This window comes from Pogona vitticeps, chromosome 12, assembly GCF_051106095.1.
Source record: "Pogona vitticeps strain Pit_001003342236 chromosome 12, PviZW2.1, whole genome shotgun sequence".
NCBI lineage: Eukaryota > Metazoa > Chordata > Lepidosauria > Squamata > Agamidae > Pogona > Pogona vitticeps.
This window is the reverse complement of record NC_135794.1, coordinates 23144542-23171764: the sequence shown is the minus strand read 5'-3', so window position 1 is coordinate 23171764 and position 27223 is coordinate 23144542. Positions and strand designations below refer to the sequence as shown.

The following is a 27223-nucleotide window of genomic DNA, read 5'->3' as shown; positions in this document are numbered from 1 at the left end:
TGGGCTCTGCAGGCCAAATGCCTTCAACCACAGAGCTATCCAGCCATTCCAATGAAAGATTTGTGGCCGCTGTGAGCGGTAGCCGTCAAAAGCAACATGGGGATAAATGCGGTTTTGTGCTTCCGAGTTCAATTCTGTTTCATTTCCAGAAACTTCAAACCTGGTTAAAAATGCTACAATTGTTTCTTCTTTTTTTTTTTCATTTATAAAAATGAAAAGATGGAGAAAAATCACACTGCTTATCAAACCAAGGTGGCGGCAGCACTTTAGAGCCAAGATAGATAAGAAAGGTGATAAGACATAGATTCCTTCTGAACCCCGACACGCTCTCCCTAAATTATAGCACCCCATTGCAAAGACGAGGGATTCTCCTGGGAAGCAGCCACTGGCAGTTAGGAAGTGATACCAGGCTGGAGGAATATAAGGCTCCTCGTGGTTTTTAAAGGATCTTGGAATAGTTATTACAATTTATTTACCTTTCAGTCTAAAGCCCGAGGGAGCGCCCAGTTTTTCCAAGACTTTAGTCCACAGGCCTTTGGAAAAATATCTTCCTTTAGACGTCATCACCACAATAGAACTGTGGGGCAGAGGGAGGAAAAAACACGTTTATGAACTGCAAAATGGATCAGCTGCTCTCTTTTATTGCAATGGAACAATGAAGGTCCTAGGAACATCACTGCAGATGGTGATAGCAGCCACGAAATTAAAAGCCCCCCCCATGTGGATGGTGGAAACCATGGATAATAGCAAAAAAATATTAATAGCACAGTCTCTCCCTCCCTCTAGTGGCCAGTTCTGGTAATTCTGTGTTTTTTTTCTTTTCCTTTTTAAAATATTTTCAGATCATGGATAAGTGCAACTGCGATTATGGGGTCCTGTAGTGCTTTCTCTGTTACAGCACATGGGCTGATGCTGCAGGACTTCCATCGACAATGTGCTTCTGCACAAGATCGGTCTTCTTCTTCCCGGCACCCTTTTATGTGCCGTTCGCTGTTTACTTACTTGTTCCGGATGTTGCCAACGTAGTTGTCTATCTGTGCTGGGATTCCTTGTAGAACCGAGTTTCTGAAACTCTTCCGGTCCACCATTTTGCCGTGGTGCCCATCAACCACCACAACTTGGATGCCGTCTTCAGATAGATAAGACGTTTTGCCATCTACCTGGGATAGGCAGAGGGAGGCGGGAGAATCAAAAAGAAAACAAAAACTTCTTTACTGTTGGGAACCTTCCAAATCTGGATTTTTCAGAGTCAAGATGGCTTTTCCAGTGTAATTTAAAAAAGGCTGGAATCAAATATAGATTTTTTTTAACAAAAGAAGAAAAAATGGAACATTCTAGTTTTTTACTCCTCTGCCGCCACCTTTTGTAATTGTTGCTTTCTGCCATTATTCCATCCTCTCCTTAAAAAGGTGAAATAGCCATATTCTGTATGTACTATTTCCCACTCACCTATTTTCAATTTTCTGGAAACTAGACTTTAAAGTGAATACAATTTATACAATACCCCTAAAACCTGGTTGATGGACAGACAATCCACCAAGCATTACAAATGTCCTCCGATACTGGGTAAGGCATATATTAAGAAATAGCATTTATATTCTGATCATAGGGCAACCATTTTATAATGCTGTGAATTCAAAGAAAGGCGATGTACTCCTTTTACTTCCAAATTGCAGCAAAATGGAAAACCTTAAATCCTCTTAAGGGTGGGTGATTAAAAGATAGAGAAGCCCTCCTGCTTATCAGTAACATGTCAATTTAAATGCGACAGCTAATCCCAGATTTAATTCCGATACAGCCTGGTTTTAAATGTGCTTAATTTGGCTAACTTGGAAATATCTAAGGAAAAAATGCAGTGCAGATTCTCTTGAATTTACTTGACCATAAGATGCATATTTTCAGTGAGATATTTTTATCCCTGCAAAAAAGCAGAATGCAGTTATATACATATGTATGTGTGTGTGTAATTGCTCCTTGTAATTCTCATGGCAAGTCTTTGTATTTTTCTATACTGCTTCCGAATTTTGTATACTGATTTTCTAAATGGTTCCTAATGCAGAAGGGAGGGTGTTCTTAAATTATCCTCATATATTTTACATAAAATGAAGAGTATTTTTTTTTAAAAAATCTGCAGACCATCTTGAACGAATGCTTACTGAGATATATGCAAAGTCATCCTTGAGGTGGAAGTATCTGGTCTTGTAGCTGTCCACTTTCAGTTCGACAAAATGGTCCCGGTTCTGTTTGAAAAAGAAAAGAAGGTTACTGTTTGTCTCTTTCCCCCAAAGTGCTTCTAATGAAATAACGGGCAGGGCCTCAGGGTTCTACTGAACTGGGGTTCAAAGCCCCCAAACACCCTGCGGATCCTGAAAAATTCAGATAATAATGAACCTACGCAGTAAATAGCATGGTCTCTAGCTTTCTCTACTCACCACGCCTAGTAATTACATTATGGAAATACTGTACGCATTTCTGTGTTGTTTTTAAAATATTTTCAGACTGTGGATAAGTGGAACTGAATACTGGTCCTATGCATACAGGGTACCTGATGTGTTCTAAAGACAGCTTTGGGAAGTTGGTTTATTTTCCCCTTCTGGTCTGGACAGGTTGCCCAAGGCTGCCTCTTCTCCCCAGAGGCACAGCAGGGGAATTGAACTCCCAGCCGCTGGCTCTGCAGCCAGAGACACTAAACTATCCAGCCCGCCTTGATGTCGAGCTTATTGAACACATAAGTGATCGTGCTCAGTTTAGTAAAGTTACTTTGAAAACCAAAAAAACAACAACTCCCAAAATTCACGCAGCGAAGCTAGCCTGTGTAGGCAGTTCAACAGACAACATTTCCAAGCTTTCCTGCATCATCTTAAGCTTTCTCTCCTGCCCGTTAAGGAAGATTCGACTAAAGCAGATTCAACCCGAGCCTCTCAGCTCTCTTTTTTTGCTAGAACAGTGCGAACCCGTTTTAGCGACCCACGATGTGCAGCAAGTCAATCAGCAGCCCTTACCAGGTGTGTGCTGGGTAGCTTTTGGGGCATCGGCACATCCACCGAAGGTTTCTCGGCGTATTTTGGGTAAGCTTTGGCTTCGCAGTCGCTTGGCCCGGGGCTCCTGGGGATGTTGGCTTTGATCCGGATGCGCTCGCAGCCTCGGACGGAGCAGAAGGCGAACGGCTCTTTCTCGTGCTGAGCTTTTAGCTTGAGGAACAAGAGGCTGCAGAGAAGAAAGAACCAACAAGCGATGGGTTATGGACCGGTTCTTCCCAGAAACTAGAAAAGGCCATGCTGACTGGTGGCGGGAGATATTTTGGGTGTTATTCCCAAGAAGAAGTGGGAGCTTTAAAGAGGCAAAACCATCCGGTTCTTGTTGATGGTTGATGCTGCTGCCCTTCACCCTGTGCAGAGGGGTCTCCTCCACGGGATCCCATAGCTTTTGTGAGTTTGGGTGCAGTGCATCCTGACATCCTGCCTGATGGGACGGCAGTCTTCCTTTCTCCTTAAACATACATTTTAGACCTGTTTACATTGTTCTTTTCCCTATTTTTCTTTTGGACCCAAAGGATGTTAACCCCTAGTGGGTTGACATTAAGAGGAAAGAAAGCCAAAGAATTAATTGCTTTAATTGTCGAAGGAGGTATGAAAGGATCATCAAAGAGTGCTGGAGAATTTTGAAATATAATAGCTCCCTCCCAATAGCCATGGGATTGGGATTGGTGGTTTCACTTCTCCACACTCTGAAAATACTAAAAGAAAAAAAAAAAGCAGACATACATATTTCCATGATGTAATTACCACAGCTGGCCACTAGAGGAAGCCAAGGGCCATGCTATATATGGGGTTCACTATTATCTGCAGTTTTCAGCATCCGCGGGAGTGCATGGAACTGATCCCCCATAGATACAGCGGTCCTACTGTGTGTGATCCTGAAAACATTGTTTGTACACTAACATTTTAAAAGGAAGTTAACAACACACACATTTTGTACCCACAACATTTCTGTTCACCCAGAGTTTTGAGTGTGGGACATTTTTGACGTTTCCTTACCCGGTGTCTTCATCCCAGTAGTAATGCCCTTTGGTAGGATAGCGATGTTCAAGCTTATCCATCTGAGCAGCCGGGTAGAAAGTGCCAGTTTTGAATGTTTTCTTCAAAAGGCGATCGTGGATGTCAGCAAGAATGGAAAATGTCGTCCCTTTAGGATAACAAAGGCCAACGTGGATCCAATCATCTCTAAATTAGGAGGGGAGGGGGAAAAAACCGAGGGGGAGCCAAAATGCATTACAGAAGTAACATCAGTGCCATGATTCTGACTTCTTAAGAAAACGCTGGAAGCCAAGATAAATCAAGGAAAATTTAATTATTTCCCAACTGGCTAGCGTTTTAGGAACCGTTGTAGGCAGAGGCAATGCCGAAAGAATTTAAGTCTCCTATAGCAATGTAAACCAAGTCCCCAGAGGTGGGTCACCAGCCTCTGAGTCAAGGATTAATTCGGCCCACTTTGGCCTTTCAAATATTTATCTCCTGACTCCTTTTGCCTCTCTCTCCTAGGGGAGCGTGGCATGTTTAGGGGAGAAGATGCCGAAGTGTGCAGTTGTGTTTATTGAAAACATGATGTCAGATCTGGAAGAATGCGGCGGCTAATATAACATCCTTTTCTTTCTTTTTTAAAAATGTATTTTTCAAACAGCTTGCAGCTACCTTCCCAGTTTGGAATGTTGCTTGAACGGGCCAGCTACTCACTTATTGAAATTAATGAGCCAGATCGCCAGTTCAGCGGGAGCGGTCCTGTCCCAATGAATCGTGTAACCTTTCCGCAGCGTGATCACCGGCTGGTATTGCTGGTAGTGGGTGCTTTTGCTCAGGGCCCCTTCCAGGTACAGAGGGTGCGTGTAGTAGTCGTTCTTTATGATTTTCATCCTTGGGTTGGCCGATTTGTAGGCTTGGATATACACCTGTTATAGGAAGAACACCCCTCAGGTCGCTAAGTGGCATCAGACGGTCGCTTAGCCCTGTGGTTCTCCAAGCGACTACATGGCGAGAAGACCTATCCATTACATTTACTTAAATATCCCACCGTTCCTCTCCGTGAAGCCGAAGGTGGTGAATAGGGCTCTGCCCTTCCTCCAGATTTGATTTTACAACAATCCCGGTGAAGTCGGGTCAAGCCAAGAAGGATTGCGACAGGCACAAGGTGAGATTTGGCCATTTCGAACACACATCTCTCAGAATCCAGCATTAACGGTCACTACACCACCCGGGTTCTCTTTCTTAACCATCTTTCCTGCAAGGGGTTCAAGAGCTCTGCGGATAAGGATTTTAACCTAGTTCTCAGTCTTAGTCCAACATCAGCTACTCCATATATACAGAAAATGAGAGTTTGCACTCACAAGAGAAGGGGAGAACGGGGAGGTCTGTGTCCAGGGTTTGCCACATATAATTCTAAGTGAGGACTGACATAACTAAATGCTGCACCATTAGAAGAAGGGGAAAAATCCCCATATAATTCCATACTGTACAAGTTGCAGCTAAATGCAGAGATACGGGGGTGAAGAAAAGGAGGTGCTAGGACAGAGGTGTCTTTAAGGAGCTTCTAAATACATTTTAAGGACCTTTGCTGCTAAAACAGCCTTCTCTCCCGCCCTGCGCTATCCACCTTCCTTACCTGTGCGTAGCGCCCGCTGCAGATCGAACCCCTCCAGTCCGGGACGTCGATGCAATCCGGATGCCGAATCAGCCAGTTATCCTCCTTGATAAGATACGAGCCGGGATATTCTGACACTGAGCCGTCGACGTCGTGGAAGACGGATGTTTTATCCCCGTCCATATCCAGCCGGTTGAACCAGGGGCCTGGCTCGCCAAAGAAGACTCGAGAGGTGATCTAGAAAGGATCGGGAAAGACAGACTAGAACGTCCGTTTTGAACTGATGGTTTAGTAACTGGGAAGATCATCTCTCCCCTCTGTTATCACGACTCCCATAACTTTGACAACCTGTTTGGATAAGATAATGGATGCCTGGATAAGTAACCCAGTGGGCGTGCCACACAACCTTGCATTGAAAATAATACAGCTTGTGGGTTTTCCAAAGAAACTGCTTAGTCACTGTGGAATAGAGTACACAGTGCTTGTTCAGTCTGTTTTTGTCTCGGACTGAACACCTTTCAGGGGTTCACCTTCAAACGATTTTGGTACCAAAAGGAAAAATATCCATGCCTCTTGATTGACTATATTGTGCCTCCAAAACAAATTATTCCTATTTCCGGATGTGCTCCTTCTCATATACTGTTTGCATGCTTTTATTGTGTGCTCTCCAGAGTTTGGGAAAGTTACTGTTTCAGACTGCAACTCCCCAAATCTTCTGGCCAATATGACAATTTCCAGGCTCTTTTCAAAACACCTCTTTTTTAAAATTCATTTTTTAAATCTCTCATAATTCATGTTGGGAGCAGCTTCAGAAGCCAAAGAGAAAAATCTTGCAAGCTGCCGTGAGGGGGTTTCATACCAAAAAAAAAGGCAGCCTGGATATATATATATATATTTTAAAAAAATTACTGGGCTACCACCTGTACTTAGGATGTACCCCAAATGGAAAGGTTAAGGGGCCAGCCAACCATAGCATTTTGGGCATCTTGTCACTCACTCCTGATTTGATGGGACAGCTGAGTCTTGTGAACAACGGAGGGCAGCTACCGGCTTACAAGATGGATAATGGAGTGTATTGCGCACACATTGATCTAGCCATTTAGTTCCTATACACCGTCTGCTTTCTGAAGTGGCCACTTCGCTTTACCTAATGGTAGGGCTGACCTTAAAACCAATGAACAAAACTCCACCACCACATCCTGCTTCTAATTACAGTAGGGGCCCCACATCTGCAAGGAATCTGTTTCAGCCCCCCCCCCCCGTGGATGCTGAAAACCACAGATAATAGTGAACTCTATCCAGAGCATTGTCTCCGGCTCACTCTAGTGGCCAGTTCTGGTAATTGCATTTTTCTTTTAATATTTCCAGACGTCAGATAAATTAAACCGTGGACACCCATCTCTGTGTGTATCCTTTTGGAGGTCACAACCCACTCTTGTGTGACCCCTAAAAGCTCATTGTGAAATAAATCATCTTAGTCCACAGTGCTTTCGGTTTGTGTTCGGTTGAAAACGTGGTTACTGCTCCCAAAAATGGGCACAGTGCCGCCCTTCCCCAAACTGGCTCAGAACCCATCCTGAGGGGCCGAACTCACTGGGACGTCTTCGAAAAATATGTTGCTGACGTTATTGTTGGGGCAACTCTGCCAGGTGTTGTTGAGACGGAACGCCAGGGCGCTGGTATGGCGGCCGTCCAGCGCAGCAAATTTCCGGAAGGTGCAGTTCTGGACGTTGATCGGCCCGTCGTAAAACTGAATGCCTCGGATGGGGAAGTTCCTGAAGAGCGATTTTTTAAAAGAAGAGAAAATGAACTTAAAAGACGCCTGGGGTCCCAACGAATTTATTGCAAAGCATAAATGAAGAACACTGGTTTTTTTTCTGCTCTTTATTTTTTAAAAAAAAATTGCAAAAAGAAAATAAAAAGAAGCACAAAATACAATACAAAACATTGCATCAGCTAAAATTAAACCACGTTGCTCCTATCTGCATTTTTCCACTTTCCCCCTTGGATACGCTTTCCCTTTCTGAAAGACCTATTCTAGAAATAGATCCCATATTATCTTAAAAGCATTAGTTTTTGATACTCCCCTTTTAATTTTCATTTCATTTCTCAATTTATCACTCATGGCTACTTTCCACATTTCTCTATACCATTCCTCGCGATTAATTTGGTTATCGCGTTTCCAGTAATGACGAATATCGTTTAAGACTAAAAAGCTTTGGTTTGGAATGGGGTCCACAGACCGCTTGTCAGCAAACAGCTTGAAAAAGTTCCTTTTTAAGGCTACACTGGGCTAATTTATACTAGCATGACGCATGGATCCTATTGGTGACCATTGGTTAATGTCCATCGGGAGTGTAAATTTTAATAATGATCCCGGTGTCACTATAGACAACCTTTCTGATATTCTGAAGGAATGGGAAGGTAATATACAATTTAATGTGCAATATATATATATATATAAAGCTACCAGTCCATATTAGCACCAACAAGCTGCCCTGAACGTTGTGGAAAATCTGTGTGTGCTGCATTCAGAGGGCTTCACCCTCGAGTTGAGTTGAACCAATTAATCAAGTGTAGTGTAAGTTGATTAATCAGTTAATCAACACTGATCAAAGTATGCTGCTCTTTTAAAAGTATTTTATGTCCCACGGGAGGGCATCTGTCAAACGGCAACTAGTACAAAATGCAGCCGCCAGATGATGCCTCGGGACTGGGCCAATGGAAGACCTCTCACCCGGCAGAATGCACGGGGGGCGTAATCTGAACTCTGCTCAAAGTGTTGGTTCTAGCCATAAAGTCTCTTGAATTGTTCAGGAACAAGTTACTGTAAGAAACCCCGCCGCCATCTCTAGCTCCTATTGGCCTCGTTATTGCCAACATCTTCAGCGGATTTTCTTTGGGTCTCCCTTGCCATCAGAAGCACCAGGGTAAAGGCCTTCCCATCCACCCCTCTGTTTCAGCATCATCCGTATGCCTTGGGCGTTGGCCGACATTTAAGGCAGCCACTTCCACCTTTGCCAAACGGGAAGAAAAACAAGAGATACAAACTAAGCAAAACTCACTGGCCGATGGGAAGGGTCCTTCCACTGTGATCCAGGCCTCCGGGACCCCAGATGTCATTGTCCATTGTTTCGGTCCCCGTGTTCCCACTTTCACCCACAAAGAGGCTATTCTTTATTTCCTGTTTTGACCCATCGTCGTGCGGGAAGGTGCCTCCGCTGGAAGAGAACCGGCTGAACATGAGTGCAGTTGCCCAGGGATCAAATCCTGCTTTCAAAACCAGTCTGCACCCCTTATTGGTTTGTTCCCTCCCTGGACAAGTTCAGATGACTTTCATAGGGGCAGGGCTGGCCCCCCCTCTTCTCTGGGGTCACTTCCTGCAGACTGGAAACAAGGAGGCTGCAGGGAGGATGAATCCCGCTCACATCTAGAACCTTCACGCAATCCGGAACCCTGGGAAAAATCAGGGTTCCTGTTTGCATGTAGAACCGACACGCAAGCAGAAATCTCTCCTCGCCAGGCGCCTTGCGTCAGAAAACCAGTTGGCAATACTAGATAAAGTAGTGATTAAAGAGACTTTGAAGTAAAAGCTCTCTGATGAGACTAAGCAGATGCTCCTTCAGTGGCCAAATAGTGGAATTTGCTACCATAAGATGTTCTGATGGATGCCAACTGGACAAAATCCCAGAGGATCCAGTTATTCCTACCTACCAGTCTGGGTGGCCGTATATCCCTCCCACCCCTCAGGACTAGAACCATATTACTTGATGGGGGATGTGAAAAGGAGAGCCCCCTTGCACCCGTGTCTAGTTGTGAGCTTCCCAACAGATATCTGGTCGACCCGGTTGTCAAGAGAGGGCTGGCCTAGGGTATCTCTCTGGTCCGATCCAACACGATTCATGTTGCGTTCCTATAAAATGGAAGCCCAGAGCACTCACCTGGCCAAAGTGAGACCAATGCCATTGTCAGCAAACCTGTAAGGAAAAAAAATCAGAGTTCATTCGAGCACCAAACACATCGGTCTCGAGTTCAAGTCTGCATTGTCTCGCCCAATTTCTTTGTGTTTGATTCCCATCTTTTCTTAGCTACAGCGTCTTTCCTTTTTCCTCTGGAAATCCTTAAAGAGTAACATCAGGTAGACTTAAGGGGGTTGTTAGGATAAGAACCCCAAAGTGACTCAAAGTCTACCTTTAGAAGCATCAGCCAACCGATGCGGGCAATGCAACGTGCAGGTTTTGAACAGAGCAGAATGATAATTTGGTTCCTGAATTAAAAACAATGACATTGTCAGAAAGGAAGTAAAAGGAGGGCTGTGACTGAAAACTTAATCCTATCCTTCTGCAAAGGAAAAAAAATGTTTTCCTCCCTCCGTTTCTCATTTTCAAACAAATCTTATCTCAGAAGCGCAGTGTCCCCGAAAACTTTACAGAATGACTCCCATTTGATTCTGATAAAAGGCATGACTTGAACGGCTTGAGGATTGTAGAAAAACCTGTCGGTTGAAGAAAACTGCATCTAGCTTAAGGATCGTAAGAAGAAACTTTCTCTCTTTTTTTGCATGCCTTTATCAACAACGATGAAAAACGGTCTCTTTGAAGAAGGAGGAGTCCTAAATACGAATCCTGCCAACAGCCACCGAGGGCCGTTGGGAGGAAAAACAACAGTGTAAAATGATGATGCCACAAGAGGGCAGGCATGCTCCACAACCAAGGTGTTTTTGTCCAGAGATTTTTATGGGGCTTTTCCCCTTTTGGCTGCTTGTTCCTGCAGTTGCCACGATGGTTTATTATGTGTTGAAAGATACCGGTGCTGTGACTCCTATTAGCATCTATTGTTTCGGCGTGATAGTTTACAATCAGCCAGGCTGAAGTGTCTGGATAGCCAGGGCAGAAAAAAAAAACTAGGTAAGGAGAAACAGGAGATTAAAACCTTGAACGCTGCCAGCAACCTAACACGGAAAAGGGTTCTGGGCTCTGCAAACCGAGGCCAGGGATATTAAGAGTAACTGGTCAATATGCAGGAATGTGAACACGAAGGAGGTGCTTGATGCAGAAACTAAAGAGGAGGTGGTTGCCAGCAGGACCACATTTGGTCTTGCTTTCAATTGTTGTTACCCTCTTCTTTCTCTTATTTATGTACGTTATCTATTCGGAGGGAGGGAGGGAGGGAGGAAGGAAGGAAGGAAGGAAGGAAGGAAGGAGCGAGCTGATGACGGATAGAAGGAAGGAAGGAAGGAGCACATGATGGATGTATGGAAGGAAGGAAGGAAGGAAGGAGCGAGCTGATGACGGATAGAAGGAAGGAAGGAAGGAAGGAGCACATGATGGATGTAAGGAAGGAAGGACTGACTGTCTCAGAGGCAGTTACAACAGCAAATGAAATGGCAAGAGAAATACATATTTTCTCCAACTGACACCTCTTTAAGCTGACAACAGGATCTGCTGAGAGAGAGATACACACACATACACAGTATAGATACATAAAATCAAAATCCTGTGGAAAACGTGTTTTAAAAGTGCTGAAGTATATTATAAAAATTGATCCATCAAAATACAGTTATATTCTATTATTTTAAAAAAGGGAAGGAAAGAGAAATGGAACAAAATAAACAAAAAAGTATGCAACGATCAGCTGTTTTTTTTTTTTTTTTTCAGCCAGCATGATCCTATCTGCTCTTCGCTCTCCCTCGTATTTCACGGAAACCTCTTTAAGGCTAACCTACATTTAAAATCCTCAATTTATTCTCCTTCTGCAAGCGGTTATACAATTTCCTCAAAGGCATAACGGGAAATCCTACCACCACAAAGCCTGCCAAACAGCTCTCGTGAAAAAACCCTGGTTATCTGAGGTGGCTCGCTATTGCGCCTGGTGATGAGAAGCAGAAACACGGAAGGCTTGTTATTCTGAAAAATCATATTTGAAAACAAACCACCCCCCCAAAAAAATCCCCAGCCTGTATCGGATCCAAGAACTAGGAAATATTCAGGCTTGATGCGAACAAGCTGCAACACAAAAGCCAAGACACAGGGAGAGAAAAATTCCCTGGTGCGGGTACGGTTGGATTACCCTAGGCTGACAACAGTGCTCGGCTGATTTCTCCTCGTGGTGGGGTGAAATGAACAAAGCCAGTGTCTGCAAAACAGGGGGCTGTTTTTCTCCTGCAGCCCCCAAACAGTGTTTTATCACCAAAACACGGTTCTAGGAGTCTGATGGTGCTCTATGTCATGGTTCCAATCCCATTTGTAGAGTGCGCTGTAGCGCTGTTGCGCTATTGCGAAGAGTACAGGGTTTCCCCTCGCCGAACTACACATTGCAGGATTCTACCGGATGGACCCACAGCCTTTGAAGCAGCATCAGACTCCGCTGTGTGGGGCAGGATGCGACCCGGCAAGCCTGTATCCCGGAAGAAAAACAGACTGTGGACTCGTTTTTGCGATCCTGGAAAGACATCCAAACTGCCCGGTTGTTTATGCAACCTTGCCTAAGCTGCCCTGTCTTATGTCTACCTCCCTAGTGCTGGAATTCTTGGCAAGAACTCGCTGCCACATAAAAGAAAACCATGAAACCAGCTGCTTATGTTTTATTTCAGGCCCAGGCACAGAGGTTTATTTAAAGTTCCTTTCCTGCTGCAGTGTATTGTAATGGAGCTTGCGCAGAGAATACACACAGCACAGCTGACCCTGGGCTTCAGGCAAGACATGATATGGAGAGGGGGAAAAACAAGGCGCATGCTTTCATTGCTGGCTTCTCGTTTTCCCACTCATCTCGGCCAGATGAAAGATGCCGGGCTGTAAAAACAGGCCCGGCGGCAAACCAAGCTGGTCATAAACACAGAGATGAACTTTTGAGGGTTGAACGGAGGCGACGGTCACAACCGCCCTACTCACTGGCAGTCGTCCAGCCACACGTCCCCTCCTCGCAGCCAGGCTCCATGATCCTGGTTCTTGTAAGCAATAAAGCGCCGGATGATAGCAGGTTCACGTGGCTTCAAAGGGTCGGCGTCTTTATGCGGGCTGTATCTAAATGGGGAAAGAGGTGGGAAACGTGGTCAGCAGCATGAAAGGCTGGCTTTCTCAGGGCCCGAGGGAGCATGGGCTCTGCAGCCAACGAACGCTTGGGCATCTGGAGGCCCTCTGGGACTGATGCAGTAACCAGATATATGGGACCAGGTAGAGTTTGAGTAAAGTATGAACATTAGAAAGTGTGTGAAAACACTTTTTTAAAAAAAAGGTCTTCCAGATTGTTTTACTTATGCTCATTGTTTTACTGATTCCGGGATCCTGTTGCATAGCTCTGCTGGCACAATGGGTGTGATGTCACCAGCTGCAGCCGAGTGCTGCTATTTACATATTTCTTTTGATTTGGGGAGGGGTATGCATGACCTGCATGTAATGATACAAAATCAAGCCCACCCTTGAATTGGGGGGGGGGGACAACGACACCTCACACTCTTTAATTAGTGGTAACCTACTGTGGTTGGTGATGTCCCTGTTGTGCATGTGGAACGACACCACAGGATACTGCCTTTCTACTGTTTCCAGGTGGGGAGGAAGCACCGGAAATTAACAAGTAAATAAGCGCATATATTATGTGAACTGATAGGGGCAGAGAACAGAGGTTTAAAAAAAAAAGATGACCAGATATATTGGCTTTTATAGCTCATATCTGGGCTATTAATGGCAGGGGATGTTTGCTCCCAAATGCTTATTCAGAATGAAACAGAACCCTACCCTTGCATTTTGAGAAGTCCGCGAGGAGAGCTTTCCTACAGCTGATGCCTCTCAGCTGCCAGCAGGGCAAAAAAGGGTCAAGGTAACCAAGCCAGTGTCATATGACATTTGCTTTTCTGCACAACCTTTTTCCAGAGGGTTGGCTTTCCTTCCCAAAGCAAGGGAGGTAAGGATGTGACTTTTGTCGAACACACCGTGCGCAAGGGGTTTCACTTAATAAATGGGAAAGAATTCTCAAAAAAAAAAAAAAAAATCCCAGGGACATCAGTCAAGATTACCTCCCAGAAATTAAAGTCAGAATAGGCCTCTTGTCCTTGGCGGATGCTGGCGTCGTTTTCACTCCATTATCAATTATCATTCCAGCCTGAAAGAACGAAGAAGTTGAGAACAGCATTGTGTAAGACGTACTGCTTTTAAAAATCTGGACAGGTTGAATCTTTGGAATAAATAGCAGTTTGACTTGGTGTCCACCGGGAAAACCACATTTAGCATCATATTTGGCATGATGGTGTCATTTCAGTGTTATAGGGTTGGGTTGCGAGCTTCAGCAGCTACTTACAAGCCGTGCTCTCTTGAGAGGTCTAGTCACATTAAGCCATTATGATTTTATGTCATCGGCTCCAGAGTTCTTTAGGGACTGGTATGTGAAAAACAAGATAAGCGGCTCGTAGGCAACCCATACAGCTTTGCGTAGCAACAGCCCTGCTCTAGGTCCTGCTTAACTAAAGGGGTTGTGGCGTTCTCTTTCCAGGCAAGATTCAAAGGCGGCCCTATGCAGAGTGTGTTACAGTAGTCTAGTCATAAGGTCACCCATACCTGTAGATGGATCTCTACTCTACATAGACATGCATAGATGTGCATGTCCTTAGTGAAGGTTACGAATCCAAAAGTAGATCAGTGTCCACAGATTTTTTTTTTTAAATACAGAAACAGAGAAACATCAGCAAGAGCCAAACACAAAAGCAAACAGAAAAAAAAAATAGGGTCTGCCAGTTTAAATGCTGGGAAATCATTTGCTTTGGATTTTATAGAAACAGGAATGATGTCCAGTAATGACTTTCAGACTCCAGAAGGGAAAGACGGAAAAAAAGAGCTTTTTCTGAATGCAAAAAAATGATTTCCATGGCAAGCTTACTCACTCGATAGTTGGAATGTGCTCGGTTGTTATAGAAGGTTCCCATTGGAAGATGTTCGGAATAGCCGGGAGGGTACATTCCGACGGAAAGACCCGTTGGCACGTGATGCAAGACGAACCAAAAACCAGTCTCCTGGAAGACACAACTCAAAACGTGAGCCTAGCCCTACTGCACCCTCCGAAGCTCTTTGAATACCTCTGGACCCCTTCTTTCCCCCACCCAAAATACCCCATAGGTCCTAGCTCACTCCACCCTGCTTCATTTAATGCTCCAATATGCCAGTTTTCCAAAACTGGAAGTGGACTTTCACAGCCATTTCCGAGGGAATTATTTCCATTCTTAATCCCCCCCTTGAACCATTCAGGGGTTTTGCAGTTGAAATGCAGCCTTAAAAACCTTCCCCAGCCCCCCCCCAAACAAACTTTTGCACTTACTTTTGAACCAGCTGCGGCGCAGTTTATCAAGTTGTTGTGCGGGTTGGCCAGCCAGAAGGTGGAGACGGCGCTGTTGAGGGTGGATAGGAAAGAGAGAAACGTGAAAAGGGGGTGACACGCCTGGAGCAGGTGGCTTTCTATCCGTGGTTCCCAAGCTTGGGTTCCCAAGATGTTCTTGGACTCAAACTCCCAGAAGCCTTCACGGCTAGTGGTGCTGGCCAGGATTTCTGGGAGTTGCAGTCCAAGAACATCTGGGGACCCCAAGGTTGGGGCACCACTACCCTATTCCATAGGGCCCAGCCAGCTCAGATCGCTCCGTAGATAAACTGAACTGTTTATGGAGTGTAGTATTTGGGGTCTCCCTCCCTCTCTCTGTTGTCTCTCTCTTGTTCCCCTTTCATTTACAGCTGTCAGTCTGGGAGAAAACACAGCCCTGGTCTTGAAAGCCTTCAAAAATTCCAGGATAAACTATAAAACGGTGTGCCGTCAGTTATATTTTACAGCGTGATAAGCGTTTCCTCCTATGAGCCAGCAGGAAAGGTAGAAGGGGAGACTCCCTCCGTTTGGCTAAGGGCTGGTTTGAGCATCCTGGTGGTTTCCTTGAAGATTTCAGCACCTGAAATTCTTGAAGGCTTTTCAGGGCCCTTCCTGAGACAGGGAGAGAAAGGGAGCGCCAGAAAGGGCAGAGAAAGGATTCAACCCTCTCGAGGAGGAAACCAGATTTTCTCCAGAGGCTCTCCATAAGCAGCAGCCTGCCGTGCCTTGAGAACTGACATGATTGTGAAATTTACAAGGCCTTTCAGAGGAACAGAATCCGGCTCACTTTATGAAACATATCTGGACAAATTTGTATCAGCAGAAGATGCAATTGAAAAAAAGGAGGGGCACCCACTGCAAGGTGTAAAGGGGGAAATGTGTGTAATGGCTCGGAAGAGGGGAAACAGAGACCCTGGATGTCATTTATGAGTCGAAATGGTTTTTAACATTTGACATGTTATTCATTCAAAGGTCTTTTAATCAGTTTTATAGTTTGTTAATGTGTAACCTATTGTGTTTTGAATTATATCCTTTTTAATACTGTGAGCTGCCTTGTGTTCCCTTATTGGAAAAAAGGTGGCAGATGGATGGATGGATGGATGGATGGATGGATGGATGGATGGATGGATGGATGGATGGATGGATGGATGGATGGATGGATGGATGGATGGATGGATGGATGGATGGATGGACAGCAAGAGGTGAGAAAGACTAACACATCTGTAATGATGGACAGAATCCCACCTTCACGTTCCCGTGATCTGAAGTAAGATTTATTACGTGTTGAACATGGAGACAAAATTGCTTTACAACGTGTGGTTTTGCATTGGCATGATTTCCGTGGAAAAGCTCACACATGCAGAGATGAAGCAACGTCAGAACCCAAAATGCACAATCTACTTGTTCAGAATCTAAAGAAGAAGCTCAGTGGTGTCTAGAGTTTCAGTTGCTCCCCAGTACTGAGCTTACTGCGACACCAAAGAGTAAAACTCTTTCCAGGGTGATGACCACCATGGATCCGTCTCTACTCACTTGCAATCCTGCCTTGGTTTCGGGACATATCCTGGGTAGGTCCCTTCTGTAATCATCTGGCACATCCTTGTGTCCCGGTCGGAGGGCAGCAGAGTGCTAGGTTTCACCATGAGTCCCAGGCAATGGTCAAAAGTGTTGCGCACCTCAGGCCCATCTTCTGTGAAAAAGCAGTGCCCCAAGGTGTCGTATCCCACAACATCCTTGATCTGTGGGTACAAAAAACCAGGAAGGAGATGAGGCTGACCTTCTGATGTATTCATAGTGCCGTTTGCATCTAGATCAGTGACTGGGGGACTTTGGCCTTTGAGGTACTTTTGATGGAGTTTTATTTGCAACCTCGCATGCTGTCTATGATTTGTTAGCACTAACCAATTGTTTCTTCTAACCTTTGGATTCAAGGAAATTCCTGCCTCTCTGCTGAGTCCTTTTGCCCCCTCTTTTTTTTCTGTTGCAGTTGTTTGTTTGCTGTTGTTCTGTTCAGTTAGTTGCTAAGTATGTGCGCAATTTAAAAAAAGCAACAGACATGAACCTGGAACTTCAAGTAACTATAAATAAATGTTTTTTTAATCCTTTCCCCTAAATATGTCTCAGAGTGAGTTATTAAGACTTTTAAGTGCCAGTAAATGAGGAAAGGGTGGATACCAGGGAACTTGCAGTTATTATCCTCAGTGAATCTCTGTATTTCTACATTTAAGCTCTAACTCAGAAGCAATAAACCCGTGGCTACTCCGATGTTTCGAACGTCAACCCCCAGCAGCCCCAGGGACCACGGCCGACGGTAGGAACGGTGAGTGTTGCCATTCAAAACATCAAGAGGGCCAAACTCTTGGTCCAGTGTGAAGTTTGTCAGGTGAACATTGCTCAGCTTGAAGTACCTTTTTGGGGAAAAAAGTACTGTACTAGGAAAAGCCTTTGGACCTGAGAGCCTATAGCCTATGTCAAATCAGAGCTTGGAAAAAGGTGTTGATTTTATATTTTTAGAAGTAATAGCACTTGTTATTGTTGCAGGATTTACAGTTCTCAAAATCTGGAGGAATATGGGGGGTTGTAGTCCCAGAAAGCCTCTTATCCGAGCGGCCAGAAACATGACCTCTGAGATCTAGGTCTGGCTGAATCATTTTGCTTTACCGCTCAACCCATATGCTTTGCGTAGCAAGTAGATTTTTAACTCGGATGCCTAAATTTCAGGAGTACCGTTTGTCTGTCTGGTCCATTCAAGGCAAGCAGGAATCACAAGGTGCACAACAAATTATAGGCACCAGATGCAACCTTATTCCGCAGCGAGCTACTAGGGAGGGCTTCATATCCCCTGGAGTTCTCTTCCCTGTGAATCCTGGCAGATCAGGGCTCATTTATTTAACGTGATCCCCAATGACAGCTTCAGTGGCTGAATATATAGACGATGCTGATAGCTTCTGACTCAACATATTCTTCCCATCCCGACCCTCTGCCATAAACATCCATCTCTCCTGGTATAAATCAAGCCAGAATTTAATGTCGGAGGGTTCTGCCAGGTTGCAGAATGAAGTGGACTAAATTAAATGCTTCTTAGGGTGAGGGTTACACGTGGGCAAGGAGGTCGGGAGGTGGGGCGGCATGAGGCCAGGTCAACAGTGAAAGAAAGCATGGGTTGGCTGGTGCAAGCTGGGCAGGAGGTTATGATGGTACACCCAATGCCTGAGACAAACAACCGCAATACTATCCAGATGCACTTCTGCAGGTTTCCCCTTTGGGTGTATTCTTTTGCCTCGTAATGATGTGCTCTTTGTAAGGTGTCGCTTGAGCCTCCAGTTTGATGCTTCTTACCAGCAAGCCGTTGGATCCGTGAACGGTGACGCAGCGAGAAAAGGCGTGGTGGATGGAGAGATCCTTCACGTAGCTTGGAGGATCGTAGCCGCCCACCTGGTCGACATCTCCGGCCATGTGGAAGTGGATCGGGTAATGGCCCAGGGTCTGCTGCCCCATGTGCTTCAGCTCCACACCTTCCATGTGGAATGCTTTGAATCTGAGACCAACCTGGAGGAGGACAAAGGAGGAGACGTCAAGGAGAAGAAGGCAACGCCCAAGACCTTCTTCCCCCGGTCATGCATTGGTGGCGCCATCTTTAAAAGAGATAGAGAGAGAGAACCGCCATGCAGCCAGAACTGGGATCCCATTGCTTTTAATGGGGAAGAATTAAGCACGTCTTTGGATTCTCCTCTTGAAACTCAACGGGCTTTAAGATCATTCTGCTATGGCTGGATGGTGCTCAGCACCGGTCCCAGTAGAAAAGGCACCACAATATTGACCACGAAGACAGCATGTTTCATTAGACCCGAAGGCAGCAGATCCATTTGGGGAGCAAAAGCCTGAGGGTCTTTGGGGGGGGGTTCCCACTGAGGTCCCTCAGCACCAACCTTCCGAACCTACCGTCTGAGGCAATGGCCTCATTCCGTCTCATGGTAGGGCCGGCCACGTTGCCTAGTTTATACACAAATTCTGCTCAAGCGTAATTCCGCGATGTGCAGAGCCGGGGTGGGTTCCCAGTATTGTGGCAGAGGCTACCAGCCTCATGGGACGGAGGAGGAGGAAAAAAGGTGGCTAGAGGACCGCGCGCCGTACCTTGACGTGGCCGCCGAAGGTGTCAAAATCGAAAAAGGAGCACAAGCCGTTGTTGTAGTCGTAGCACCCTTCCTCCATCTCTCCCATCACCACAACATTGCGGCTGAGGAGACCCACTTCGGCCCTCATGTCCACCCCGTCCACGATCTCTCCTGTGTGAAGGTAGGTGGGCTTCCCTAGAAGAAAAATACAATTCAGTTGGGAGGTGTTCACCTTGATGTGGAACCCTCCTCAGAGGCAGGCCACATTCAGCAAGAGGGGCTTTAGAGGGAGGAAAATGGTTGAATAAATGGGGGCAAGACCACCTTTGGAAGTAACGGTCTGCAAATAACGAGCCACTATCATTCATTCCAGAAATAACTATCATTCATTCCAGCTATAGGTGGAGTTTATTTGGTCATTCGTTCGTTCATTTGTTCAGCTCTTACACTGCCTGATGATTGCAACCCAGTTGTGATGAGGGACCACTTTGCTTCTTCTACTGCGCGACCATTACTTTTTTATTTTCTGTTTATAATTACATTTTGTAACACCCTGATTCGTAATTATGAATTGACAGGAATGTGGCCTTTATTGCGTTTAGGTGGACGTAGACTATCCTGCCGCTCAACGCTTGTTTTAGCGACAGGTCTTTTTCCGTCGCTCGACTGACACTCTGAACTCGCAGAGCTTTACTGGGAAGTGCCGCTGAGTTCAAGAGGACTTACTTCTGAGTAAGCCTGCCCGGGAATATAGCTTGGATACAGCTACCTTAAATATGCATAAAAGAGTATTCCCTTTTTTCCCTTCCTTTTCTTACCCCCGCCCTTCGAAACATGTGCATCTGGGAAGACTGAGCTATTTATTTGTCTAGCAATCCATCCATCTCTCTCTCTCTCTCTCTCTCTCTCTCTCTCTCTCTCTCTCTCTCACACACACACACACACACACACACACACACACACACACACACACACACACAACACACACACACACACCGTTCTTCCCTGACTCAGCGCTTTTGCACCAGCGGAAAGGGTGGAGCAGGAAAAGAAGGCCTCACTGCCTACATTCTGAACAGATCCAGAAAAAGCCACCCTTACACCCGCCAACGAACAGATTTTTTAAAACCATGTTACATGTGCCTGCAATTTCATTTCAGGAGAGGAACAGGATTCACACTTCCGCACACGCCGATTGGGAACAAATGCCCCAAACTCCAAAAAATATCTAGGATGGAAGAAGGGAAGAATTTCTCTTTGCAGAGAGTCAGAGAAAAAAAGGGCTTAAAGCAAATGCTTATCACCCTCACCTTAGAACCACAGAGCTGGAAAGGAGTCTGTGGATCATCAAGTCTAGCCCCCCATTAAAGATTCCCCCAAAGGGGGAATCGAACTCTCAGACTCTGGCACTGAACTATCCAGCAGTTCCTATACATCCACGGGGTGGAGAAAGCAACAGAAGGAAAGTAGTGCCTCTCTTTTCTTGCCAAAGAGTGGAAATTGACATCATGCAATTGACAACAGCCAGCCTTGAAATTGACTGGCAGTCCCTGCAATCCAGACACAAGGTGTTGCCCTTAAACAATGCATGCACACATTTATGGAATTTATTACTACAAGGTGGGCCGATGGCCTCTGTCTGGACTCTAAGGTTTTAAAAGAAGGCTAGACAAAATTCTTGGAGGATTGGTCTGTTGATGTCTCTTAGCCTTGAGGGCTAGTAAAGCCTCCCTGTCCAGAAGCACTGTATCTGTACTTACTGATTGCAAAGGGCCCAAACAATCAGGAATGTTTCTTTTCTTTCCTGGCTGATTTCTGGGATTCCTGGAAATAGCCGGATAAAAGAACAGGCCTTGCCAAGCTTACGTATTTGGATGACAGATCCCAGAATCCCCCGGGGCAACCTGGTGGCTGGGGGGATTCTGGGACTTGCAGTCCAAATATTATTTCCCCAAGGTCCAGGAAACAAGAAGTTGGACTATGTGGAACTTTACTCACACTCAACAGAGCTCCAATGTACCAAAATCCATTTGTGTAGAATGATGTACCAACAGAGATACAAGAATAGCGATAAAGAGAGGAAACGGATAGGAAAGCCGGCTGTACTCTCAGCTGACCCCGTTTCCAGTCTTGCAAAGTCCATTAATGAGATGTGGTTATTAATTGCCATAAGCCATTCCCGGAAAAGCAGGCAGTCCGTTTCCTAAATGGCAAGGAATGGGGCTTTCCAAAACTCATCGATCGGCAATATTGATGGTTTTCCTATCACCCTTTGCTTTACTGTCGGTATCTGTGTCAGGTGTTAGGAAAACACAGGCGCCCATGTGCTTGGGTTTTCTTTAATACCTGCACGGACATGCAAAGACTCCGAAAGGCCTAAAATGTCAAGCATGCAGGGAGAGATTTCTACATCACCCATGTTTGTGGGTGTTTGCTTTCATGGCATGCTTTTGCTAACTTGGCTCAAAGAGTGAGAGATAAGGAAAGGTTTTCGAAATGGGTGTCGTTGGCTGTTTATGCTGCTCCTCTTCTGCAAAGGCTGGGGCCTTTTTCACTGCATCCGTTAGCTTCAGAGCGGCTGCTATGGACCGTTCACACCAAACACATAGGTAGAGAAAGCTTGCTCCCCACTCCGGGAGGTTTATCTGGGAAGCCACATTTGCACGCTAGAATGACGAGCACCACCCTTGAATGCCTGTGGCGATTTTTCCAGAGTCTGTGCAGAGAGCTGCACGCGGGTTTGCTAACATCAGCTGGGCGCATGGTGTGCACCACTATGATCTAGTGCAGTGTTCCCAACCCTGTGTCACTCAAGGGTTCTTGGACTGCAACTCCCGGGAACCTTCCCCTAACCAGCTGTGCTGCCCAAGGCTTCTGGGAGTTGCAGTCCAGGAACACCTGGATTATCCAAGGTTGGGAGCCACTGGTCTAGTGCAATGGCTCCCGACTTTGGGTCCTTAGATATTCTTGGACTAAAACTCCCAGAAACCTTCACCACGAGCTGTGCTGGCCAGGATTCCTGGGAATTGTCATCCAAGAACCTCTGGGGACCCAAGATTGGGAAGCACTGATTTAGTGCATCTGCCTATGTAAATTAAAATAACTTATTTGACAAGAAAGTCCTTCAAGGTTAGTTGGTTTTTCTATCTATCTATCTATCTATCTATCTATCTATCTATCTATCTATCTATCTATCTATCTATCTATCTATCTATCTATCTATCTCTCTATCTATCTCTCTATCTATCTAATCTATCTATCTATCTATCTATCTATCTATCTATCTATCTATCTATCTATCTATCTATCTGTCTCTCTGTCTCTCTGTCTGTCTGTCTGTCTATCTATCTATCTATCCGTCTATCCGTCCATTCATCCGTCCGTCTGTCCGCCCGTCCGCCCACCCGCCCACCCGCCCACCTACCTACCTACCTACCTACCTACCTACCTACCTACCTACCTACCTACCTACCTACCTACTTACTTACTTACTTACTTACTTACTTACTTACTTACTTACTTACTTACTTACTTACAGTATCCACGATTTCTAGGGTGACCCTTTCTGCCATTAGTTCAAGAACCATCTTTGCTCAAGGAACTTTATCTTTGTCAATACTGCCTTGCACCGTTCTTGATTTATTATTATTTTTAAAAAAACACCATTCTTGGCTTTGAAGTGGAGTTGTTTTGCTGTGGGTTTTTTTTTTTAAAAAAACTGATGTTTACAACCCAGAGCAAGCCAAAGGAGCGGCGGTCTGTAAATGTTTGGCAGAAAGAAATGTCTTAAAACGGAGAAGCGCAACCAGAGACCTGCAGCGGCAAGAATCCCGTCCCGTAAAAGGCCGGGTCACAACACGCTCACGGAACACGCCGGCAACCTGCATCCGATGCTGGATGCCCAACCCGCCCGTGGGGCGTATATCAGAGAGGCAGATGTGGAAGATAGGGCGAAGCGCCCAAATGGCTCAGAGGTGAAGACAGCTCGCCCACAAGAGCTGCAAATTGTGTTCTTTACGCCGGTAGTGCTCACGGCAGGTGCAACGGGGGGTCAAAGCACATGCCTGCATGTTGAAATACAAGCCGAGCAGAGCTTAGCAATTTCTGAGACGCCGGTCGGACGGTACGCACCGGGGTGGAGAACGTTTTTCACCCCGAGGGCCGCATTCCCTCCTGCGCAACCTTCTTGACATCCTTTGCCTGCTTCCCCACAAGATATGACAGCAGATTTCTACCCCTACTGGCGTTCGAGATTTGGCACACACAAATAGCATTATTTCATCCTTTACTTTTTAAAAAAAAATGCTTAGTCCCCGGGAAACCGACTCCATCCATCTGATCTGAGGAACGTCTAACTTGGCAAGTCTTCGCTCCCATGCGTTGGGATTCTCACAGACCCAACGTGGCTGCTTGGGACCAGAAGCGCGCCCGTCATCGTCCGTTCCCCGGCCAGTTCGTTTCCAGAGACATAGACAGATGCGCTACAACCAGCCACTTATTGCAATGCCTCACAGCCTGCCTGTTATTTAATCTTAATTCCTCACAGGCGGGTGGGCGTTCGCAAGTGAGAGAGAAGGGCGTGGGCCTCATTCTTACCGACCACAGCAGAGCCGAACATCCGTCTCTTACTGATGGTCAGCACTTATTCTATTCCCAACTGTCCCTCCAAAATTCTGTTTATAAAATAAAGCACCGTTTATTAGCAGGAAGTGTCCAAAATAGCTCAGCCAAATATCATATGCCAAGCATATTGCTAAAAGATGAGGACACGGGTTATAATTAGACATTTGTCTGATCACAAGGGGCATTAAAGAGACTGCAGTATTATAGTTTAATCTTTTTTTCCCTCCCTACCTTGTATATGAGGATCTTAAATGTAGCTCAGATACAACCAATCCTGTCTATTTTCCAGCACAGCTCCCTTGCCTGATTAAAGGACGTGGCAGAAAGAAATTCAACAGGTACCATTTGCCCAAGCGTGCAGTTGCTTTGATGAGAAAACTTTGTGAACCTACCTGTTGGTTTGCTGCCTGCCATCTATTTTAAAGGCCCAGAAGCCGTGCCTAGCTTAATTAGAGCCTATTCAACACACATACACACACCCATGCCATTTTTATAATCATCAATTCTAATGAAGCGAGAGAGGATTTATTATTATTTTTCCTATCCTTGGTCAAGAGTTCTCAAAACATCAACTGCTGTAAGGACTCCAGGAAAGAACATTTTTCTGGCTTCTTCCGGAAATGGAATCAGTACAGGAAGAAATTTCCATTTGGGCCACTTCACGATGCAAGAGCGGCCAAACCAACAGACAGCTTTGTCCATTTAGACTGCTCATAACTCAGGCCCACTTCACAAAGCACCACAAATACATTATTTTGGGAAAGGGAGAAACAGCAAAGAAGGGAATCTCTCTCTTTAACCGTTCTACTTTCAACTCTTTGCTCCTACATTGTTCTATTTCCTGATGCACCTATAACCACAGGACCAACCTAGCTGAGATTTTCCATGAGATTTTCTTCACCTCTGCATCTTGCATTGAGCGTACTCTGCTTTCTGATTGGTCAATGGAAGGCAAATGGAGGTTTAAAACCTGACTATGGTGGCATGCGTTTCCAAAGAAATCTCAAAACTTGAGGGGAAATAGGTTAATCTAAGGGCAAACATCTCCCCATCACTTCCAGTTTGACGCAAGAAATGCATTCCCCTGACAGCTTTTATTTTCACTGTCTATCTCCCAAAGTTGTTCTCATGATGTAATTTGTGTCACACACATTTAATGTGGTTTTTCCAATCACCTCAAAACTGTTGCTGCGGAAAGAGAAAGGAGCGTGGGGAGAAACCAGGGCTAATTCTGCAGATCCATTTTCCCACAGAGACGTGCCTGCCACGTTTAGTCATGAGGCTATGATGCATGTGAAACCAGAATAATATTTGTCTTGGCCCAAGCGATCAACTTTCTTTCAGCCCATTCAACAATAAGCCCAAAAGCTACAAGTTCCTCCTTGTACAGCTGAGTTAGAGATGGTGGAAGAAGCCGGGAATGAATGAACTTTGAATGGTATGGTGTATATATTGCTCATATATTGATATATTGATTTTTCTAGACCTCATCCACATACTCTCCACATTCCGTATAACAGTCCCACGAAAACCTGGGCAGCGATTTGTCCTTGGTATATTCTGCCAAGTTGCTCCTGAATCACTGCGATCCTAACAGAGTTTTCAAAGTATGACAGATGTTCCAGGAGTGGCTTTACCATGAACACGCCCCATGTGGCCCAGAAGGGATTTGAACCCAGGTCTTCTGAGTCCTAGCTTGGCATTCCACCCATGAAGGATGAGATTTTGGGATTTTTCAGGACTACAGATACCATAATTCTTATTTTATTTTCTGTGCCTCATGTTGTACCATACTTTGCACAACATTCTACCCTCCCACGTGGTTTGGATTCGAGCATCTCCTTCTTCCCACCATCTCCACTCCCAGCCCGTGTGACCGACAACCTGGACCTCAAACCTGTGGGTCTCAAAGGCGGGGAGACCTACCAGCCACTTTGACTTCATTGGGCCCACAGGCTCGGCAGGGCAGAACCTCAAACTCTTCCGCTTGATGCATTGAGTAGTCCGTGCTGGCCACCACGATCTTATCCCTGGACTTCCAGGACCGCACGTTGTCCGCCAGTCTCAAGATGGTGCTGTTCACGTTGGTGTCAACGGTGACGGTCAGCTTGGGTCTCACTGGAAAGCCATGGAGGAAAAAGCAGGTGGGAGAGAATAAAACAGGAAAGGATTAAACACCCTTCTCCATCCGTCTATCCCTTCCATTTAACCTTCTGCAACGGGTGGGCAATTTTGAAGGGAATGTCCTTATCCACACAGCTGTACCCCCAGGAGATTCTAGCTAGGACTGCTAAAAAAAACACACACAAGATACATAGCACCAATCATACCTGGTTTATGAGGCTCAACTCCCAACCATGGAGAAAACATTTGATTCTCAAGAGTCCACAAACCCATTTGAATGCTTTTCTTTTCCCCGGAGAGCAGGTCTTTTGCAAAGTCAACAGGTCTTAATGTCCAGTCCAAGAGCAAACCCCCAATAGAACACTTAATGGGTAGGAGATGCACATCTCACACCATGTTCTGTGCTTGGAACCCTCCCAGCTGTGGTGCCACTACATTCTTGCTTCATGGGTCAACAGAACCAAGTCTTGGGCTGTTCCCAAGGTAAAACGGGACCACCCTTCGCATTTGCTTGCCAGGTCTGACTTCCTTGGTTTTTCCTTCTTTTTTTCTCTGTCGGTTTCCACAATTCAACAGGCAAAGCAACATCAAAAAAGGGACCCATTCATTACTTGCTGGCAAGGGTGTGTGTTTTTTTCCATTAAACTCATAACTAAATTTAAACGTAGCTCTCTGTAGCTCGGCTGCGCGCCACCCTCGACCTCCCGGCACTTATGGTCATGCTGGCAATGGCATTTAAAGATGCTCCCAAAGCTGGATTCAAGGCAGTGACCGATTTTTGCGGCCAATCAGCAGAACAGCCACCTCATTCTCATTCCCGCCCCCAAAAGAAAGGTTTAAAAAATTCAACAGAACCACTGGCTCCTTTAAAAATGAATGACTGCAAAAGAAAATGAACTATTTCTTAAATGAGGGCTTCTCTCAGCAGCAGTGGCATGAAAATACGCCTAGAAAGAAATAACTTGCCCTCTTCTTGAAGTTACTTAATGGTGGGAAAGAGTTCTTTCTAGGGCCTCCCAAACCTTGGAAGAGCTACCTTTTTAGACTACCACTCCCATAATCCCCCAACCAATGCTGGTGGAGGGGGGTGGGGGGAGATGCTGGGGTCAATAGTAAATAAATAAATAAAAAGTTCAGCTCGGAATTAGCCATCACTCCAAGCTCACAGGTCTCACACAGGCAGGATAAAGAGACACCTACAATCTTCCTAAGCAGAAAGACTCAGGTGGTACTCCTGGGCCCATCAGTCCCCATCAGACTGCCTAAATGTGAAGGATGATGGGAGTTGTTGTTCCTCAACATCTTAATGCAAGCAGAAAGCTAGCACCTCAGGAAGAAAGATTCCAAACTTTTGCCTAGTTATCTATTTGCATGGAGTTATTTAATTG

At 45.5% G+C, this 27223-nt stretch overlaps 1 protein-coding gene across 1 annotated transcript in view; it reads right to left on the bottom strand.

The window, feature by feature from the left end:
• Positions 1-27223, bottom strand: part of CEMIP (cell migration inducing hyaluronidase 1) — a 42993-nt gene that overhangs the window by 2515 nt on the left and 13255 nt on the right. The window contains exons 10-27 of the mRNA XM_020790044.3: positions 25638-25829; positions 19108-19283; positions 18313-18522; positions 16507-16712; positions 14938-15007; positions 14507-14635; positions 13646-13731; positions 12525-12656; positions 9576-9611; positions 8700-8855; positions 7229-7409; positions 5656-5871; positions 4734-4945; positions 4038-4223; positions 3003-3207; positions 2157-2240; positions 1003-1160; positions 477-577 (exon numbers count right to left, since the gene is read on the bottom strand). Of these exons, the coding sequence (XP_020645703.3) occupies positions 477-577; positions 1003-1160; positions 2157-2240; positions 3003-3207; positions 4038-4223; positions 4734-4945; positions 5656-5871; positions 7229-7409; positions 8700-8855; positions 9576-9611; positions 12525-12656; positions 13646-13731; positions 14507-14635; positions 14938-15007; positions 16507-16712; positions 18313-18522; positions 19108-19283; positions 25638-25829 (2736 nt within the window). The remainder of the gene's footprint in view (positions 1-476; positions 578-1002; positions 1161-2156; positions 2241-3002; positions 3208-4037; positions 4224-4733; positions 4946-5655; positions 5872-7228; positions 7410-8699; positions 8856-9575; positions 9612-12524; positions 12657-13645; positions 13732-14506; positions 14636-14937; positions 15008-16506; positions 16713-18312; positions 18523-19107; positions 19284-25637; positions 25830-27223) is intronic.